The following is a 20,237-nucleotide window of genomic DNA, read 5'->3' on the forward strand; positions in this document are numbered from 1 at the left end:
GGAAGGAAATGCCCCCTGGCTGTTGCATGAATTATAAAATACAGGTATAATCAGGGTTCTTTGGGCCCCTCGGGACTCTGTGCCCAGGTGACACTGCACCACCTGCACGAAAGGAAGCTACGCCTAGCGTCACAATGGGGTTGAGATGTGGCGCAGCGACCAGAACTGCCGACTGGGAGCTGCAGACCCATGTAGGATTTTTAGATTGTATAAGAAGAGACACCAAGCTATTGACTAAACTACACATTTTCTGACATTTCACCAGGCATTCTATAAACAGTGGTTTCCTTTAACAGGAACTACACAATTTAATTTGTGGTAAAGGCGCTGTATTTTTCTGGGTGAAATTCCTGGTGGAGGCGCTATGGGAGGGGCTTGCGAGAGGGGTTGATTGGCACAGAGCACAGCATCACAAAGCTGGCACGCGCGAACCACTGCAGCAGAAGTCACCCCAAGAAAATAGGAAGCGTCCAGCATCTGATGAAAGAGGCCAGCCTCCTCTCATTTCAGAATATTTGAAATACTGAGAAAAGGCCTGATGCTCATAGAGGCCTCTCTGAGCAGCCAGGCCCACCCCTCGCTGCCCTCTCTCGAACTATCTGGAGGTTTTACAGCTGCGCTGGGCACATAGCAAATGTAACTGCAATCCCTTTCTAAAACCACGATCCTTTAGTTATCGATGGCGGTGTTTAAAAATAAAAGGAATCAAAAATATACACACTTTCTACAGTTCACTAGTAGCAGCACGCTTGGTCTTGTCAACATAGTGAAAGTTTATATTTGACATTATTTTTGCACAGGGCAGTCTTGACAAATGACTCGACTTCTAGGCGCTGTTCCGAGGCTGGCGAGTTCCAGCCGCTTTTGTGTTGTGGATCATTCCAGAAGAAAGTGCAGATTGTGTTGGCGAGTAGAAAGGAAAGGGGAGGGAAGGAATAAAAGATGGAGAGCATGAAAAAAACTGGCGAGAGTTTGCGAGTCCAGAAAGAAAAGGAGGCTGGGGAAGGGAATACACAGCGATGGAGAGAGGATAAAAAAAAAAACAAGCACCGACCAGCAGCGGCAACGACAGCCTGCAAATGCTAAATTAAACTAACGAGCGGCGGCGACGGTCCAAGGGAGTTACAGGAGATACGTAGTGCTGTGGCTCAAGTAATAGGGAGGCACATTTGAGCTACAAGGAAGACTGGGCTGACTTGTCTGGGTTAATGAAAGCAGGCACAAAGTAGCACTTTGTGGGAAAAACACACGGGGAATGCAATCACAGAGATGGTGATAGAAGCAGGCAGAAAATGCTAAAAAAAGTTCAGCTCGCTGCTGGCTTTCACTTTAATAGTGCCGCGCCCCCGTTAAAGGTAAAGTGTGGAAGGGGTGCTTGGGAAAACAAGCAGCATCTGTTTTCGGGAGTGGATGCTAAACAAGATGTGCGCGTGCACTCTTGAAAACGAAACAGCGTGGGGGCGGGACTTCCGTGTTGTGCGCGAATCAGCGCCTACGGAGTTCCTGGCCCGAGTAGCAGTGGTGACGCAGGGCTCCCATGCCCGAGGGAGAGCCCCGCGGAGGCTACAGAACCGGATTGGCGGTAAGTGGGACTGTATTCGGGAGCAGCGGGGGGGGGAGGGGGGGAGGGGGGGGGGGGCGCATGTGTGTACGCGCGTGTGTGTGTAGGTGCGCTGGTGTGTGTGGGGGGGTCTCTGTGTGTGCGTGTAGGTGCGCTAGTGTGTGTGTAGGTGCGGCGGTGAGGGGGGGGTGTGCCTGTGTATGCGTGTGGCTGGGTATGCGTGTGGCTGTGTATGTGCGCATGCGTGAGTGCTGTGTATGCGTGTGGCTGTGCGCATGCGTGAGTGTGGGTGCACGCAGTGAAATCCAGCCGAAGAGAAGCGCGTGGCACTTTCTTGTCCTTCATTCCCAAGAGTCAGCTAGCTATAAGTCTCCACCTGGACGCATCCTTCGGATGCTAATTCCAGGCTCGACCTAAAAAGGGATACTTTCCTATACAGGCTGTAGCTCCTAGCACTTTTCTATAATGGATGCTCATGTTGCCCCACACTCTGGTCCCATGCTAGCATAGTGTGTGTTTGTAAAGTGCTCGTTTATCCCTTGGGTAATCTTGGTGCTCAATAACAAATGTTTATTGTTATTAAATTAAGTGGTACTAATTTTATCGAACTCGGGGGATGAAAGGATAAGTGGACCACAGGGATTAGAATTTGTGACAGTGATTTCAAACACAGATCAATTCAGTGGATACATTAGCCCACTGAGCCAGCAGGCCCCCATAGACTTGGTAAGCGTTTGTGACTGTCCCAGAGATCCCTGGGCCCCAAGCCTATTCCAGCATGGATGCATGGTTAATCTCAAATTGATTAAGTTAGCTGTTCTCTGCAATATGCAGTATTGCATTCAGTTGCAACATATCTAGTTAGCCTTGTTCTTTTTGCACAGTACCTGCACCAATTTCAAATAAACAGAGGCCCATGTGCCTGTATAAGAATGATTTGTTGCACTCATCACACAAATAAACACAGCACCTAGTAGGCACAGCCCACCAGTATTAAGAGTCAAGGATCTTCTGTGACGAGGTTGGCATAGAGACAGGCGACAAAGTGAATTTGCCCTTGCTGATAGCATGCCAAACATAATTGTACTTGTGTTTGTTCTATTACATGTCTTTGATGCTTTCGCCTTTACTAATACTTCTGTTTGTATGCCCGAGCATGCACATGCATTGGACTACTCTCTTCCCCTTTATCCTTTGGATTGTGCAGATGAAGGGTAATGATTTGATGCTTCAGGAAGAATTTCAGTTTTTGTATGGTTACGCTTTACATAAGCAGATACTCAGGTATCCCGATGCGACAGCACCTCAGGGAGGGGAAGTGCTCTCTCGTATATGCGCGCACACAGAGAGGTGTTATTAACCTAATTGATCAGTAGTTCAATTTCTCTTCGCCCTGGAAGGTGCTTCATGTAAAATTTAAATGGATCAACCCTCAGGACAAGTCCTTATAATAATGTGGTTTCCTGGTCCTGCCTTTGAGTTCTGTACCTGTTGAGGAAGGTGCAGTCTGTAGATACTGTTGAGCTCTTAGGGGGGTGGGGCGGTTACTGAATGTGGCTGCACCTCTTTCCTCTTGGTATCTGAGAGTTGGTGTGACTGCACTGCGTTGGTCTAGGAAAGAGCTCGGGTTGTACTTGGGTTCAGCATTCCCTAGGGGTGTCCTCAAGTGCGGGGGGGGGAGTGCAGGGAAGGGGGATAGGAGCTCATGTACTACCTGTTTGCTCACCAACAGCCTCTCTTCTATGTAAGGCCTTGGTGGATGTCCAGCTGCACACTGGAATACAAGTCAGATTCGTGGAGACCTGGAAGGAGTTTGGCGAGTTCGCCAGCATGTTCACCAAATCTGTGGCAGAGGCACCATTCAAGTAAGTGAGGGGTGGGGCTTGGAGGGGGAGGATACACATGTGCTTACAATCAGCTTTTCATGTATTGGTCATCATATAAAGTTTATTTCTGTGTAGCACTGAGAAAGGGGAGAGAAATTCTGATCCCAGGGAATTGGTTTCCAATCTGTAACTCACCGAATGCTCCATTGGTCATTCTTCAGTTGGGATGGGAATGGGTGATGGACTCTAATTAATATATACTGCTAGATATTGATAGGAATCAAAAAAAAATCTAGCCGGCCCATTAATACAATTGTTTGCCGTGCTTTACACTTTGAGTATCGAGCTCCATCATGTTAAAGTTAGATTATGTTGTTTTTGCAGTGAAGGACATCCTTAAGCTAAGGATGCCTGTCTGGGCTTATCTTGCCCTTTTATACAACATTTGATAACTATAAGTAAATGTTGTTCTTAGATTGCCTCCTCTCGAGTCTCACTCATGCTCAAGAGGTACTCTTCCTGTAACCTGTTCCTCTCCTCAAGTGTTTTTATACCTTTTGAAGTAGTCAAATGACCTTATTAATGTATATCCCTGAATCTGTCCTGATGAAGCGATTGTTGCTGATGTTGCATCCTTTTGGTTTTTCTCCTTTGGAATGTGTCTGCTCCACCTTTTTGGAGAGAAATGGATTGCACAAATAAACATGCTGAGGCAAGGCCTCAACACTGTACAGACCTATCATAATTTCCTTTGCTGCTAGTAAGCCTAATCTTAATTTCCCCCTGGGCCTTTTTGCTGCCTTTTCACACTTGGTGGAATGTTTACGATTATTGGCCAGAACTCCAAAGGTTCTGGCCTGTACTTTCAGTACTGACTGAAGTCAGTACTTTGTCTTGATTTTTCTCTTCTCCCCACTTTTATTTTCAGCCATGGTAATTGACTTGGCTTGAGACTTTGTTTCTCAATTGCTAGCCCACTGTGTAAGCTCACGATTTCCCAATTTTGTCCAACTTTTTAACTGCGCAGCTATTATCTAAAAGGGCATATCTTCCTCTCCAACTGCTGCGTATTGGGTCTTAGTGTTGATATTCCAAGGAGCCACTTAACACCCGAAGTATAACAACTTTTAAAAGGTAACAGAAGAAGCATTTAATCCAGTCCCTCCCACCCTAGGCGTCAGCGTGAAGAAACAAACTTTTCCTTCTACTTGGAGAACGACTGGGCTGGCGGAGTGCGGGTGGATCGTTGTGGGAAGGGCCTCCTACAAGTCTGGAAGCGGCAGCTGCAACAGTTTAACAGAGTCAGTGTGGAAATCGCCAACGCAGTGGTGGCAGCATACCCCTCTCCACAACTCCTGGCACAGGTAGGCCAACTAGATATGGCAAGGTATCTGTGACACAGAGATAATTCACAATAGTGTAACCATTATTCGTTTTAAGCATAAACAAGTCTAAATGTCAATAGGTCTGGCTTATGAATGAAATGCATTGTGTCATTGATGGGTTTAGGTACTAGGTAACTCATCATGCATGCACTCTGGCACTAATTTTTGCACTCATGCATCGATCCATTCATGCATCCACCGTCTGACAAAACATCTTTAAAACAGATACAGACTTAACAACATATGCAAGATTAATGAACAGGATACAAAAAGAAAACATGTCTCAACAAATTGGGAATATGCTTGCAATAATGAAACTAAACATAGTAGCTGGTGTGACAGCCATGTAGTGATATTGTTGTTCTGAAGTTTCAGCATGGCCACCACCTTAAGAACAAACATGTTGGCCATCTTGTAATGGTAAAACAATGCTACAATATGGAATACAGCATTCCAATATAGTCGTCTGATTTAGAGGCAGTGGCCACATGGAATGCGGTGCACCGCAGATGAAACGTGCAGCAAGCAATTGGCCTTTTAGCAATGCCTGGGGAGCTATAGTATCCTCTTAAGGAAAATTAAAGTTAAAAGAGGAGAAGCAAATAAATGAAAGTTGAACTAAGAAAATGAAAGCTAAAATTGTGGCAAACCAGTCTGGACGCTGAAGTGCTGAACCCATTTGTTCTAAGTTTTTGCCAAATTTGTCGTAATTCCGTTCACCCTTTTTTTCCCTATAGCTGCGTCAGAATTCCTTTGTCAATTCACATGCGAAATCAATGTATTGGAATGCCACTTTTTACAGGGAGAAGCTAAGGTGGATGACGAAACAAAACTCTTCCCGTGGAAACTTTAATCTAACTATACAGACAGACAGTGTATTATCTTTATAAGTCTCTGTAGTCACAGAAAAAAATACAAGGTCAAAGTGATGTTACAGTCGAATATAGGAATAGTATCTTAATTAAAAAAAATTTCACTGAAGAAACCAAGGGTTTAAGTGACGTTCTAGTTTGGTGTTGAAATAAGTTAAGAACGAACATTTTAAAAACCCCAAAATTGAAATTTGCCAGCAACAGTTTAATGAACCAACTATAAAGTGCACCCCCCATCTTGCATGACTTATGATCTCACACATTACATCAGTCATGACAACATTGATGACATCATCCAGTCATTATAAGATCGTCCTATATGGCTCGTGGAATTTAAGTAATTGAGCAATTTGGCCATGCACAGACTCCGGGCCCAATTACCCACTGTGCATGGTATATGGCCTTGCACAGTGGAGTATTGGCCGCAGGCCCTTCCCTCGGGGATGGCTCTGCACCTAACTCCCCACAGGCATAAAACCACCAGCTGATGGCCAGCTGCTTCTGTGTGGCATAGATTACAATCCCTCGCTACCCTTCTCCTGCAACCACTCCTGCAGCTGAGCACAGCCGCGAGCCGTCCGCAGCAGTGGTTTAGGTTTCAAAGAGGGGTTAGGGATCCCTCTGCAAGCGAGTGCACTGGACCTCTTTTCTGGGGAATGGATGGAGCGTTCCTGAGAACATGTGCCCCATGGGTCTCCCTGACTGGGTGACACCTCTATCTGGTGCACAGTCAATGTGCCTCCTGGCAGCATCTTTGCTTGCTTCTGTATTATGGCAGAACGGCAGAGGATTCCCTTACATGCATGGGGAGAAAACCATGGTTCACTTCCAGAGAAAGATGGATCGTCAGTACAGGCAGGTGTTTTTTGTTGAAATTTGCTGTCCACTGTGTCCTCTTGCTTCACCCTCCCCAGCCATTCCTTACTTAATACTTAAAATGGGGGGACCTTTATTATGGGGTAGTACAATAATGGAGAGCGACAGACCAAAACTCCACCCAAGAACGGAGCATTTTCGTTGTATGGTTTGTCAACGAGATTTGGTAAATTGTACGTCTCCATGTTTTTGACTGGGTTCACCTGGCACACAAGGATAACAGACTTTCCCCCCCCCCCCCCCAAAAAAAAACTAGTGATACGGCAGAATCATGAAACGGTGATCTGTGCCTATTACGCCATATTGTCAGTCAAATATTATGGCTGTCTCACATTTACAAAGCAGCAAATACCAGATCTTACTACCTGTAGCCTGTGTAACTTCTTATTATTTGTGTGTTTGGAAACAGTATCTTTGTAGGGGCACTTTTTTAACACTGTGCAATCCAGAACAGTGATGACACACTATTCGAATGGTCATGGTAAGTGAGATATTGCATCTGATGGGAGTTGGTTGCAGTAAGGCTGGATGACTAGTTTTAGAGGTTTGATGCTATTGACTCCCAGCAAAGACGATTATCAAATTCAGTCAGTCAAAGAGTAATTAGAATGTCCTTTGCTGTTTCTAATATAGATCCAGTTGTGGAGGTCTGACAACATCACCTTACGTTGAAGAATGTTGATGATAATGCTCATCTGCCCTCTATCCAGTTCCATAGTGTGCAAAATGCTAACAGTCCTTTATCTAAGGAGTTCTGGCAGAAAGTGGGGGGCGGGCTTACTTCACGCCACTAATAGTTAGCAAATTAAATCTGTTAATCAACTATCTTCACATAAGTTCATCTGGGGTACGCTCTTACTTAATTAAAAGCACCAAAATAGCAACAAGCATTTTCAATGCAATAGGTCTCGCATTAACAAGAGTTTAAGCATTGGCAATGCAATAGCTTAAACTCTCACAAATGCAAGACCTTTGGCGTTGCAAATCCATACTAATATAATTAAAAGAGAGCCCAAACCTTTGAGGCGAGTAATCTCAGGAACCACAGCACCAATCACAACACCCAATACAGCGTTGGAAAGGGCAGTTGCAGCAGAAGGACATATGCTATGCAGATGCCCACCATATACATTTAAAATGTAAAAGAACCGTGCCAGCAAAGTAGTCACTTGTGGGCGTGTCTGCGTTGTGCTGGGGCGTGACAAATGCTGGGGGCGTGTGGTACGTTCCGCCCTTCATGCCATGTCTCATATCGTGTGCTAATCCCACCCTGCTCCCTTTAAATACCCCTGCACCCCATAATCATAACCCACACTTACTTTTAGACACACCTCCCGCCACAAGTTCTAGAAGTGTATGTCGGTGCTGGCCATCAATGAGAGAGACCTGTGCATTTCTCAAATGGGTGGTGAAAAAATAGGAGTATGTTGCTGGAGATGTGGGCCGCTGTGCCACCAATGTACTTACCGGGGGAGGGTAAACTCCCATTATTCTGCAACTTTCTTTCCGCATACCATCACTCCGCATACTTTAATTACGAAAGTACCATGACTCCGCAATGCCATTATAACGCATGGCAATACATTTTATATGCTTTTACCACTCATACATTTACAACGAAATTCGTTGTAAATGCATGAATGGTAAAAGCATGTTTTTTTTAAATGTTTGGATAAGGTAAGTGTGGGTATAGGGGTATATGTTTTGGGGTGTTTGGGTATTTTAAGGGTTCAGATATAGTTTTGGGTTATGGGGTACAGGGGTAGTTTTAGGGATAGGTTTGGGTTTTGGGGTACCGGGGTATTTTAGGGTTCAGGGGTAGGTTTGGGTTTTAGGGTACAGGGTTATTTTTAGGGTTCAGGGCTAGGTTTGGGGGTACAGGGGTATTTTTAGGGTTCAGGGGTAGGTTTGGGGGTACAGGGGTAAGGGTTCAGGGCTAGGTTTGGGGGTACGGGGGTATTTTAGGGTTCAGGGCTAGGTTTGGGGGTACGGGGGTATTTTAGGGTTCAGGGGTAGGTTTGGGTTTTGGGGTACAGTGGTATTTTTAGGGTTTGGGTTTTGGGGTACAGGGGTATTTTTAGGGTTCAGGGGTAGGTTTGGGTTTTGAGGTACAGGGGTATTTGTAGGGTTCTGGGCTAGGTTTTGGGGTACAGGGGTATTTTTAGGGTTTAAGGATAGGTTTGGGTTTTTGCGGTACAGGGTATATTTATAGGGTTAAGATTGGTTAGTGTTTAAAGGTGTTGGGGTATTTTAAGGAGTAAGGGTGGGTTATGATTATGGGGTGCAGGTGTATTTAAAGGGAGCAGGGTGGGATTAGCACACAATATGAGACATGGCATGAAGGGCGGAACGTACCACACGCCCCCAGCACAACCCAGACACGCCCACAAGGGACTACGTTGCTGGCACTGTTCTTTTACCTTTTAAATGTATATGGTGGGCGTCTGCATAGCCTATGTCCTTCTGCTGCAACTGCCCTTTCCAACGCTGTATTGGGTGTTGTGATTGGTGCTGTGGTTCCTGAGATTACCCGCCTCAAAGGTTTGGGCTCTCTTTATTTTATTAGTATAGATGGATATATAGATATATATATTACCTACTGGCAGTAGGTAGTTATAGTTAAGATTGTTTTCCATAGGGAATCCACAACATTCTATTGGGAATAACTTTGGCGCCGGTTGAGGAATCTGCCTGAAATTGTCCTCAAATTTGCCTCGCTGCGCGCTGCTACTTCCCTGAAAGTTTGGGGGGGGTTCGGCAAGCGGGGGCCGAGATAAAAGGGGGGGTCCCAAAACGTGTTTTCCCCATGTTAATTTCCATAGGGCGGTTGGACTCACTTTTAGCCCGAACGGCTGAATGGATTTCCACCAAACTTGGCAAAATTGTAGGGACTGGTAGCCCGATGTGCCTTTGCTATGTCTCAAGATATGTGCTCCAGTGGATTTCGAGTAACTTAGGTTAAAAAAATATATATATCTATAAGCGCACTCCGGGGCGCGAACCAGCGCGCTACGCGAGTGGAAAGCTGATTGGCTCTCGGGTGTCTGTCAACATTCCAAACAGTCCGGAGCGGCCGCCATCTTGTGTCTTGGTAGGATCGAAACACAAGAGGTGGCAAAAACAAAGGGGGAAATGACCAAAAGGGGGCAGGATAGACCCCCCTGACCTCCTAGGTTTGATGTGGGGGCCATAAAAGGGCCCTGCGGGGCAAAAAAAAATATTTTTTTTCTTCGAATTTTGCGGGGGGAGCGCCCGGTACGCGCACCGGGGAGCGTACCATGGGGAAAAAAGAATGACAGATTTTTTCAAAAAAGTAGCATTTTTTTTATAAATTGGAGGTAGTTCTAAAAAGAACTGTTTTTTTATTCTTTTTGTTTTATAGTTTTTTTATTGTTTTTTGGAAGATTTTTTACGAACAATTTTATATATTTTTTGTTATTTTTATGGGGAGAAAAAAAAAAAGGAAATTGTAAACGGCTCAACTGGAGCAAAAAAAATCTGGAAAAAATGTAGGTTTTTTTAGGCAATTGTGGTTGTCACCAGCACGGTTGAGTTTAATGCTTTGCTCACCATAGCTAATTGTCCTTCCACAAAATATGCAAACTATTTTGTATTGTCCAAACTGGGTTTGGATGTTTGGGACCATCTCCCTTGTCTCTGGACCCGATGGAGTGGGTTGCTTACTTTGGGAGGTGCTGGGAGAAGATTGGGGAGGGTTTCTGGTCAGTTCTCTGACCTCTGCCGCAGCATAGTTGTTCGGGTGCCGGCGTTGCATGTGGCGAATCATGGTGTTGTTGCCAAAAGAATACTTTTTGGCAGGGTTCCCCCTTGAAAGTACAGTGCCACAGATCATACAAGTCACCTTTGGCGCATTAACTTTTTTTTGGCCCCTTGGGATTTTAAAGAACTCCCAGACTATGTGCTCCTTTGGCTTATAGGTGGTAGTATCCTCAGGCAGGTACTGCCTCTCCTCCTCCACCACTGTGGTGTTGTGGTGGTCCTTGTGGTGGTGGTGGTGGTGGTGGTGGTTGAGATGCTCCTGCTGCTACTGTAGCCATTTCTCAGTACAAATAGGTCTGCAAACAGGTCTTCCTCAGTCAAAGTAAAAAGTGAGAATGAGGAAAAAAAGGTGGGGGCTTTCATCTTTTGGAAAACAAAACTGTCCTGAACCAATGAAAAGTGTTATTTTCAGGTCACATGACCCGACAGGTTTACGTAGCGCGATCGTATGTGCTAGAGTGCGTCCGGGTGCACTTACGCCGTGCATATCACGCGACTAAGCGATACGTCACGATGATGTTTTTGTTCGCGGCATTAGCGCTAACGGGACGCTCACCGGTACGCGCACCGGAGCGCGCCACAAGACTGCGCGCACCGGGAGAGCTCCAGGGCAAAAAAAAACCATGAGCAATATACATAAAGAAAATAGTATTACATAAATATACAATATAGGATTCATTTTAAAAAATATTACATTTCATAGCTATAGAAATTTGCTAATAAAAAACCTTTGAAATTCACTGAAAAAAACATAGGTTTGAGTCCCTATATATAGTTAGGAATTAGCCTTTAAAAAAAACTATGAAATTCACTGAAAAAAACATAGGTTTCACACCAGTTATAGTTGGGAATTAGCATTTAAAAAACCTATTAAATTCACTGAAAAAACCATAGGTTTCACACCAGTTATAGTTAGCTGGAAATTTTACTGACATAAAACCATTGAAATTCCCACGTTCTAGTTAGTTGGACTCACTATAACTTGCGCGCCTGCAATGCACTGCTGATGACGTCACATATTACATCACTCATGACATCATGACGGCAGCACGACTGGGTGGGGCAGAACAGGGATGGGTCATCAAAAGCAGATGAGATTCTGCCACCAGTAGGAACTACGCCAACACGCGTTTCGGTGTAAAGCCCAGATTAGGACGCACCTTCGTCAGGGCGAGGAGGTACCAAGGAGTGGGGGGACAACCCAACAAGAATACAGATTAAAGATTCCTACCGATCCCGCAACGTAGGGAGTAATGCTTGAACACGGATCCTATTTCAGGCGTTCGCTGGAGGGTCAGTATAGGTTAGATTTCTCAAAGTTCTGTTCTGCCCCACCCAGTCCTCTTGTCAGTGCAATATTGTCCATCTTGATTGTACGCTTAGGCACTGATGTACCCTTTGTGAATGTGATTGTATGAATGAGAGTAGAAATTTTGAATGTGAGACAGTGGGAAGTGAATGTTGATGTGAGCGGTTTGTGTGGGACTCCTAATCATTTTGAAATTGTATATATTTAAACTTATGTAATGTTTTTTCATCCCAAACGAATAATGTTGACATACATAAAAAATTTTTTTGATAAAATGATAAATAAAGAAATCCTAAAATAGTTCTTATGTGTATCTGGCTCTGATACTACTTGTTGTCACCCGTTTGTATATTTAGGGATCCTCTGGTAGGACCTTAGTGTATATCCGTGGCAGGGTTGTTGCTGATTTAACCCGTCTGACCTGCCTTTATTCAAAAAACCCCGACTGGGAACCCCCTTCTATTTTGTTGTTTGTCATTACCATAAGACACCTCATCTCTGAAGTTTTAACTTCGGATTTCTGCTAGTAGTCCGGCTTTGAAAAGTCGATCTTCTGCTGACCCACTTTAAGTAACAGTGAGTCCATCCTAGAGCTGCAGCACTGCTAATGTATCTTCTGTTGTACTTCTCAGTAAAGCTATAGATCAGATCATATACAAATTGGCATAAATGCAAGTCACTTTTTCTGACCTGTAAATGTTGTTGGGAAAACGTTTGGGAAGGACAATTCTGTTTTTAAAAAGCTTGCCCAGATACGTAGAAATGAGGTTTCTGTAGCCAAGGGTGGTAAGTCAGGACTACATGCTCAGCTAGTAGCCTCTGGCTCGGGATACACACAATCTTGGTGCCCAGCTTTGGCGGTCATTTAGTACGTGCCACACATATGAATTGCCCCCAACGTTGCTGAGTAACGCAGCATGTTGTATTTTCAGGTTCTAAACTACTCAGGAATGTTTGAAGAGTCTTTTACTCAGTCATGAACTTTCCCACCTGGGTGAGAATTGACTGGGCTACAGACAAGACTGGAGAAAAGCTCATCTAAAATATTGCATCACTTTAAGAATTTTGGAGCATATTTGTGCAGGAGTGAGACCCCCCCCCCCTTTATAGGTGTAATTACCTGCCACATCCTGATCCTTTTTTCACAGATTATGAACATATTGGTTTCTTTGATACCCCCTTTTTGGGTGGCACTTTTTTTTTCCTTTCACTGTTTTCTTTCCAGTGGCAAGAGTTTTCCTTTTTAAATTCAATAGTATATTGGAGAAATGATCTCCCTCTGCAAGCTGTTAACAGCACGTGCAAAGGAGATAGGTATTAGCAGCTGACCATCACAATGTCTGTGTAGTAGAAGCTGGCTTCTCGTGAGTTCTTGTGTTAGTAGCTGGCATCTCGTGAGTTTAATGTGTTTTCTATACTGGATCAGTATTTAGTCGATGACAAACCACCTCTTGCAAATCTGCAACAAGGGCCCGATTTGAAGAAAGATTAGGATAGGAGTTGACTCACTTGGGTAAAATGGGATGAAGTCCCAGAACAGTATCGGGGTCTGCATCGATGCCTGGTAAGTAGATCACCACCACTTTCTAAGATCTTCCTAAACCTGTTCAGGAGGGAGAGCCTCCTGGCACAAACTTCTGAAAGCAACTCCTGCAGGGCAAGTGCAAATTCATAAAGCTATGGGTCTATCGCCTGTTAAAGCCTGTCCTGAATAGAACTAGAGGGACCACTATTGGACAGGCCCATTCACCCTGTGGTTTTCTCCCTCCCTAAGGTACATCCCCAATGCAGTTTTTCACTGTATTAGTAGTCCGATTGAATTATGGCCTCCGTGCCAATAATTTTTCGAACATATGCTTCACTAATACTCCACCATCAGCTCAAAAACTCTTTCGATATTTTTAAAAGGATTCAATTCATCTTCATATTGACATTTTCACTCCATTTAAAAAAAGACAGTGGATTATTTCGACGTGTCCTTTAACCTGTTTTTCCCTGGCTTCTCTTACATTGGCCCCATTTACTTCTGGAGAGACTTTACGAAATATGGAGACTTCCAACATGGATCAGCCCTTAGCATGTGGGCAGCCAGATTCTCAGTCTTTGCATAAAAGTACTTGGATGCAAAATTTGGAATCCCCCAAGAATGATCCATTTGTTGTAAGATTCCTCCAGAAACTTCTATTACACCTTGTTGCGAGGAAGAGGCAATTAAAAATATATATATATGTATTTACTGTAACAGTTCTGGTTAAGGCGGAAGAAATTGACTGCATTTGCTTGGTTGATAACAGCCTTTTCAGTCAGTAAACCATGCAAGTCCCCCTACAGGAAGAATATACAACCGTGTACCAAACCTGAGGCCGTTTAACATTCATGTGAATCAGATTTGTGACTTTTTCCGTGCTTTAACGACCCTTACATAAGATTCAGATGCTGAGAGCATCACGATTATTCATCTGAACATGTGGTTCATAGGTGTTCAAGGAGTAGTTAAGCTGGATATCCCCAACGGTCAAAAACAATGTGCCTCGCTACAAGATGGGGCAACAGAGTCCTAACCCGAGGATAGTTCCCAACAATATGCACTTGAGTTTGTGGCACATTCATAAATCTGATACAGCTGACTTGAATACCGTATAATAGTATGAATTACAAAAGTATGAGTAGCAGCGGATTGTTGTTTAATTTGTTCTGCTTTGGTAGGGTTAAATAGTATTTCACTGTCAGAACAAGGTACCATTTATTAGAGATCATAGAAACAGCAGCCACAGCCAATACAGGTTTCATCTGTTACACTGGACTTTTTCAAGGCATTAGAGTTATGATGCGATATGGGCATTTGTTAATGGAGTCAGCTATCCATCACAGTCGGTCTTGCATGTCATTTAAAATCATAGTAAGACAGATGTGGTGTGTAAGTTGTGAGCACACTAGTTGGTGCTAGTAATATTGTCCTTCGTTTAGGTTACAGAATTGTTCCCTTATTCATGAAGTGTAGCGGTAGCGTCCACGATAAGATTCATGCAAGCTGATCTGTATTGGTTAAAGAGCATGTTTGCAATAAGGGGACAACTCTAAGATCATTTTATACTGCATGAAAAGTTTACTAACCTAAAATTCCTTCCGTCCTATTGATGTTCACCACATTCCTAACTGACCTTCTTCTCCTCTTTTACACATTGCAGAAGAATGTTTTTGCCTCCAAGATAGGTTACAAATTAGAACTAAGGTAACTTATTGGTGGAGAGCATTCCGTGATGTCTGCAAGAGCAGATTTCCACTCCTGGGCCCTTACTGGCATGTTTAAAAGTTTAGGATCGTGAAAAAGTTAAACTAGGCTTACATTTTGTAAACAAAACAGGTTCAGTTTTAAAGTGTGTTTGCCTGAAGGGGTACTATGCTGCTTTTAATAGACACATTATTGTTCCCCCATGCAATTCTTTTATCTACCAGGGAAGGAGGAAAAGCTGAGCGCACCTGTCAGGATTTGAACCTGTGACCTTGTGGTCAAACACAGATCCTTGTAATAGAGGTATTAGCCACAGCTCTATCATTCGGTTATGTCTGTAAATGTATATGCTTAGAGAGCTGCACTGGGGCCTTGAATCTTGAATGCGTCAATGTTTGTGTACATTTTGGATAGTGAATAGTACGTTACTTTGAGTACAGTAATGTCCCGAAAGTAGGACGTTAATTGGAGTATGGTAATGTCCCGAAAGTAGGGTGAGATTTTATTTTCTACAACCAGCTGTTGCATGTCGCATGTCTATCATGCTGAGTGGAGAGTACACTGTGCCTCAAGTGAGTTTACAGCTATTGTACTGTTCGTTTCATTGCAGGCCTACAAGCGGTGCTCCTCCACCGAAGCACGGCAGGACTTTCTCAAGGACATCCTTGTACGCCGTGGCGAAGGAGTCATCGCCACATCACGACGAGTTGGACCAGAACTTTCCAAACGGATTTATCTTCAGATGACGTCCATGAACCCAGAGCTTTCTCTGGAGGTTACCACATAGTATCATGGAGGACCCTGTCGTCAGGTGAAGGAAAGCAGAGTGCCTTGTCCCAAAGAGTGAGGACCACACTGTTGCGGATTGCTCTGGGTTAAGGGTGATCTAAGAAGCACCATTATCTGGAATACATCTCTCCTCAAGATGTGATGGTCCCACCTGCGTTATTTCCAAGCATTAACAAACCACAACTTTTATGAACAGATTTTTATTTAAAATAGTTTGTTGTAATCCTTTATGTATGGAATAAAGTAACTGTGAGAAGTTGATAAAGTGTTTTTCTTTATATTAAAAATGCATTTCAAAGAAGAAATGGAAAGGAAGAGTCCTTCGTCCGGCAGTGGAGGGTCGGTAAACCCAGACAGCAGGCAATATTATGGTAATTCATCCTTGCAAACAGAGAAATAATGTGGCACAAACTTCAGGCAGTGAAGAAATGAGAACCACCCAACCATGACCTCCAGAGTTGGCCAATATGAAGGGAGGGTTCCTCCAAATGTAATTATCATATAATTATAACAAACAGAACTTTATGTAAATTTTATCAGTCATAGCTGAGAGACTGGCGCTTGATCATGAATCACTGGTGTTCAGCAAGAGAATAACTTTCGACTGATTTCACATACACAAGGGCCTTTGATCCTTTCTCTCCTAGCCAGCAGTTTTGAGGAGTCTCTCAGCGGTTTCAGTGACCCCCGACTGTCCCATGCACTCCATGGATTCAACCTTGGTCCAATACGGCTCAGGATCACTATGCCCAGTCTAGTTCTCAGAGGTCCCAAGTTGTGAGGTGTGCTGTACTACACCAGGCAAGATCTTGTGGGCTCGCAGTCGAGTCACCATGTCCTCGTACAAGTTATTTACACTTGTGCACAGTGGCTGGTTCTTCAGATCAGTAACTCCACACACTGCAAATATGCCCAAGGTGCAAATCACGACAATTACAATGAAGCGCAGCAGAAGGCCAAACTTAGAGCGTCTACATGCAGGGGACGCGGTGGTAGGTGATGAAGGTTCTGGAGGAAAAAAAAAGAGATTATAAACAAATCAATTCTACATAATATGCATCGAACATCACCTTTCCCCTCCCCACAGCAAGCCTTACAATGAATGAAGCAGCAATCTCCAACAGATCATGTGAATCATCTGGCAAGCTAATGACGTGTATATTTTAGCTAGTACTACAGTAGGACCCTATGCTCCCAGTTGTGTCAAAAAAGCTTATTAACATCTCCTCTGTGAACCAATCATTCAACTAGCTCTAGAAAAGACACACCATTCCATTCCTCTTGTTTTGTTTCCTGCACGAGTGAATCATTGAGTGATACTCGGCCATCCTGAAAAACCAGGGTCTTGAATGATCATCAGTGTTTCCCACTGTGTTCAGGTGTGGCGAATCCCTTTTGAATTTGTTATAGTTAATCTACTTTGCATTGTTTCCACTCACCGTCACACCACCTTGTGAATAATGCTATACGTACCAGAGACGACTACGAAAAAAATAATTATGGTCCGATTAGTAGTGAGAAATATCAAAATTAACACACAAAATATAACTTGGTGACTTCAACCTCCACTGGAACGATCATAATGATACGGTGGTAAAAGGTCTGAAGAATTTCCTTAACGCCCTTGACCTCACTCAAATTTGCAACAGTCCAACACACGAGAAAGGCTCTATCCTTGACCTTATCATCTCCAAAGAGGCCTCTATCCAACTCGAATCTATCCAACCCTGTGACTGGTCAGACCATCATATTATCACATTCTTCATCAATGAAAAAGTTAAATTTAACCCTGTTCAATCCTCCAGGCCCAAAGTCTGGAAAAGAGACATGAAAAAACTAAACTCAAACTCTCTGCCCCCCAACAGCTGCAACTTACTACTTCCTCCTACTGGCGTTAAGGACGTCCAATCCTTGACCGATCACTATCTCAACACTATGACCTCAATAATTAATGAAGTCGCACCCTTGCAGCTAAAAAAAGCCTACGCAAAAATTTCCAATCCCTGGTACGACAGGAGTCTCAATGACGATAGACGCGCCATGCAAATGGCAGAACGCACCTGGAAATCAGCTCCCTCGGCACTAAACCTACAAACCCTGAAGAAAAAGAGAAATGCCTACTTCAGGAAAATAAAACGCTCAAAATCAGACTTCTTCAGCCGTCAGCTCGACCAAGCCAAAAATCGTCCGAGAAAACTGTTTGAGCTTATCCGAACACAATCCAAAGAACAACCCCAACCTCTCAGCACTATGTGCGAAGCTCCCCCCTGCGAAGACTTCGCCTCTTTCTTTAACCAAAAAACTGACAACATAAAGAATGATCTCCTCATGGACGCAAGCCTCTATTCCAAACCCCACTGCATAGCACCCACTAAACCAAAAAACAATGCCACTTGGTCATCCTTTGTCACCTACACGGAAGAAGAAATTGGCAGACTGCTCAGCACTCTGAAACCATCCAATCACCTCACGGACCCCCTTCCTGCTAACGCTGTCAAAGTCCTTACCCCGTCGCTCCTTCCACTCTAGACTAAAATCATTAACAGCTCACTTCAACAAGGGACCATTCCCGACTCCCTCAAAGTTGGACAAGTCACACCTTTGCTAAAGAAACCTACAGCCGACCCCTCTGACCTAAACAACTACCGTCCCATTACCAATATTCCGACTCTTGCCAAACTGCTGGAAAAATGCGCACAAATACAATTGACTAAACACATTACTCAGTTTGATCTCCTCAACTCTCATCAATCAGGCTTCCGAGCAAATCACAGTACTGAAACTGCTATGACTCACATAATTGACGACGCCCTTCAAATCCTAGACCATAACGATACCTGCCTCCTCATCCTCCTTGATCTCTCCTCCGCATTTGACACCGTCAAACATGAGAATTTACTCGAACTATTAAACACAAGAATGGGCCTATCTGGAACTGTGCTCAAATGGTTCACGTCCTTTCTGCATAACAGGTAGCAGAAATTCAAGAGCAACAACTTGATGTCCACGCCAAGACCTGTATCGCTAGGCGTACCACAAGGATCCTCCCTATCCCCAACTTTGTTCAACCTAGTTAAGGAACCTCTCACCACCTTGCTACAAGAATCCAATGTACACTTCCACATGTATGCCGATGACACCCAACTTTATCTCAAACTACAATCACCCAAAGACATCACGCTCTTGAATTCAACGATCAGAAGCACCCAATCCTGGCTGGCCGCTAATCATCTCAAACTCAATGCCCTTAAAACAGAGTTCCTTCTGATCTCACCTCCCGCGAAGATCACTACCGCACAAATGTGGCTTAAACACCTAACGGCACTCCATGTTCAACCCACCATCGTGGACTCAGCAAAATCTTTGGGCATAACACTTGCCACCAATCTCAGCATGCAGGAACACATCAACAAAGCAACTAAGGGAGCGAACTACCAAATCAACACCCTTAGGAAACTTAAACCCTTCCTTCCAGCCAAAGACTTCCAAACTGCGGTACAATCACTAGTCATACCTCGAATAGAATACGGCAGCACCGCCCTCTGCGGTCTCCCCCTAGCTACTACGGCACCCATAAGAGCCTCTTTAAACGCCGCAGCGAGACTTATCACTGGATCAAAAAAACACTCACACATTTCCCCTGACTTCAAATCCCTGAACTGGCTGCCTTTTGAAGCCAGAATACACCTGAAAATCGCTTGCTTGACGCACAAGGCTGTCCACCCGAGCTCACCTAGATACCTAGCTCAGAAGCTGACGATTTCTGGAGGCTCCAGAAACACTAGAGGCACAAACAATCTTTTGCTAAAGCCTAAAAGATTCCGCAAGGAAAAAAACCTATAAACGCTCATTCTCAGGAATGGCTCCCAGGATTTGGAACTCACTCCCCCCTGAAACCAGGCTCATCCCCTCTACCATACTTTTTAAGAAAGAAGTAAAAGCGATCCTCATGGCTAAATGCACTTGAACTACTACTGGGGATTAGTGTCAAAGACTCAATACTGATCTGTACTACTTGTTCGAACCCTTTGCATTTTTGTTTGACTTTGAAACTGACTTTCTTGATTGTTTATGATATTACTTCACTGTACTTTTAACACTATTGATGTATCTGTTTATATATGCTCCCCTACTCTGTAAAGCGCTATATAAAACTTTCAAAATAAATAAATAAATAACTGGGAAGGCTATGGCTTATTATAACTGTTTACTAACCATAGAATGCCTTTCCTAGAGGGTGCTTCGTTGTCCCCCCCCCCCTCTTGCCACTCTACCTCACTGCAATGTGTATATTATGGATAAAGTACAAGTGTTGCTAGGAGGGTTGCTCACCTTTGAAGGCCTGGGAGGACCAATTGAACCCCAATTCCACTCTGAACCTGTTTTAAAGCCCTTTCAACAGGTAGTCTGCACTTATATACTGAGTTCTGCATCTCATCAGGGGTGTGACAAGTGGGTGGAAAATACAATGCTAGGGATAACTTAATTCAATGCCAAACGGTGATACCTTATCCGAGGAGTTCTGTCTGCCCCACATTGTCCCTTTTCCAAAGAAATCAGCCACGCCACTCTGCATTACTATCAGCTATCCATATAAAAATACCAGT

At 44.0% G+C, this 20,237-nt stretch overlaps 2 protein-coding genes across 4 annotated transcripts in view; one reads left to right on the plus strand and one right to left on the minus strand.

The window, feature by feature from the left end:
* EME1 (essential meiotic structure-specific endonuclease 1) overlaps positions 1 to 15,890 on the plus strand; it is a 72,664-nt gene extending 56,774 nt beyond the window's left edge. The window contains exons 7-9 of the mRNA XM_086930818.1: positions 3,311 to 3,426; positions 4,562 to 4,751; positions 15,452 to 15,890. Of these exons, the coding sequence (XP_086786944.1) occupies positions 3,311 to 3,426; positions 4,562 to 4,751; positions 15,452 to 15,628 (483 nt within the window). The 3' untranslated portion in view covers positions 15,629 to 15,890. The remainder of the gene's footprint in view (positions 1 to 3,310; positions 3,427 to 4,561; positions 4,752 to 15,451) is intronic.
* Positions 15,815 to 20,237, minus strand: part of LRRC59 (leucine rich repeat containing 59) — a 149,765-nt gene continuing 145,342 nt past the window's right edge. For all 3 annotated transcript variants that reach the window (XM_086930819.1, XM_086930820.1, XM_086930822.1), the window contains exon 8: positions 15,815 to 16,638. In XM_086930819.1, the coding sequence (XP_086786945.1) occupies positions 16,385 to 16,638 (254 nt within the window). In that variant the 3' untranslated portion in view covers positions 15,815 to 16,384. The remainder of the gene's footprint in view (positions 16,639 to 20,237) is intronic.

Source organism: Lissotriton vulgaris, chromosome 7, assembly GCF_964263255.1.
Source record: "Lissotriton vulgaris chromosome 7, aLisVul1.2, whole genome shotgun sequence".
NCBI classification, from domain to species: Eukaryota; Metazoa; Chordata; class Amphibia; order Caudata; family Salamandridae; genus Lissotriton; species Lissotriton vulgaris.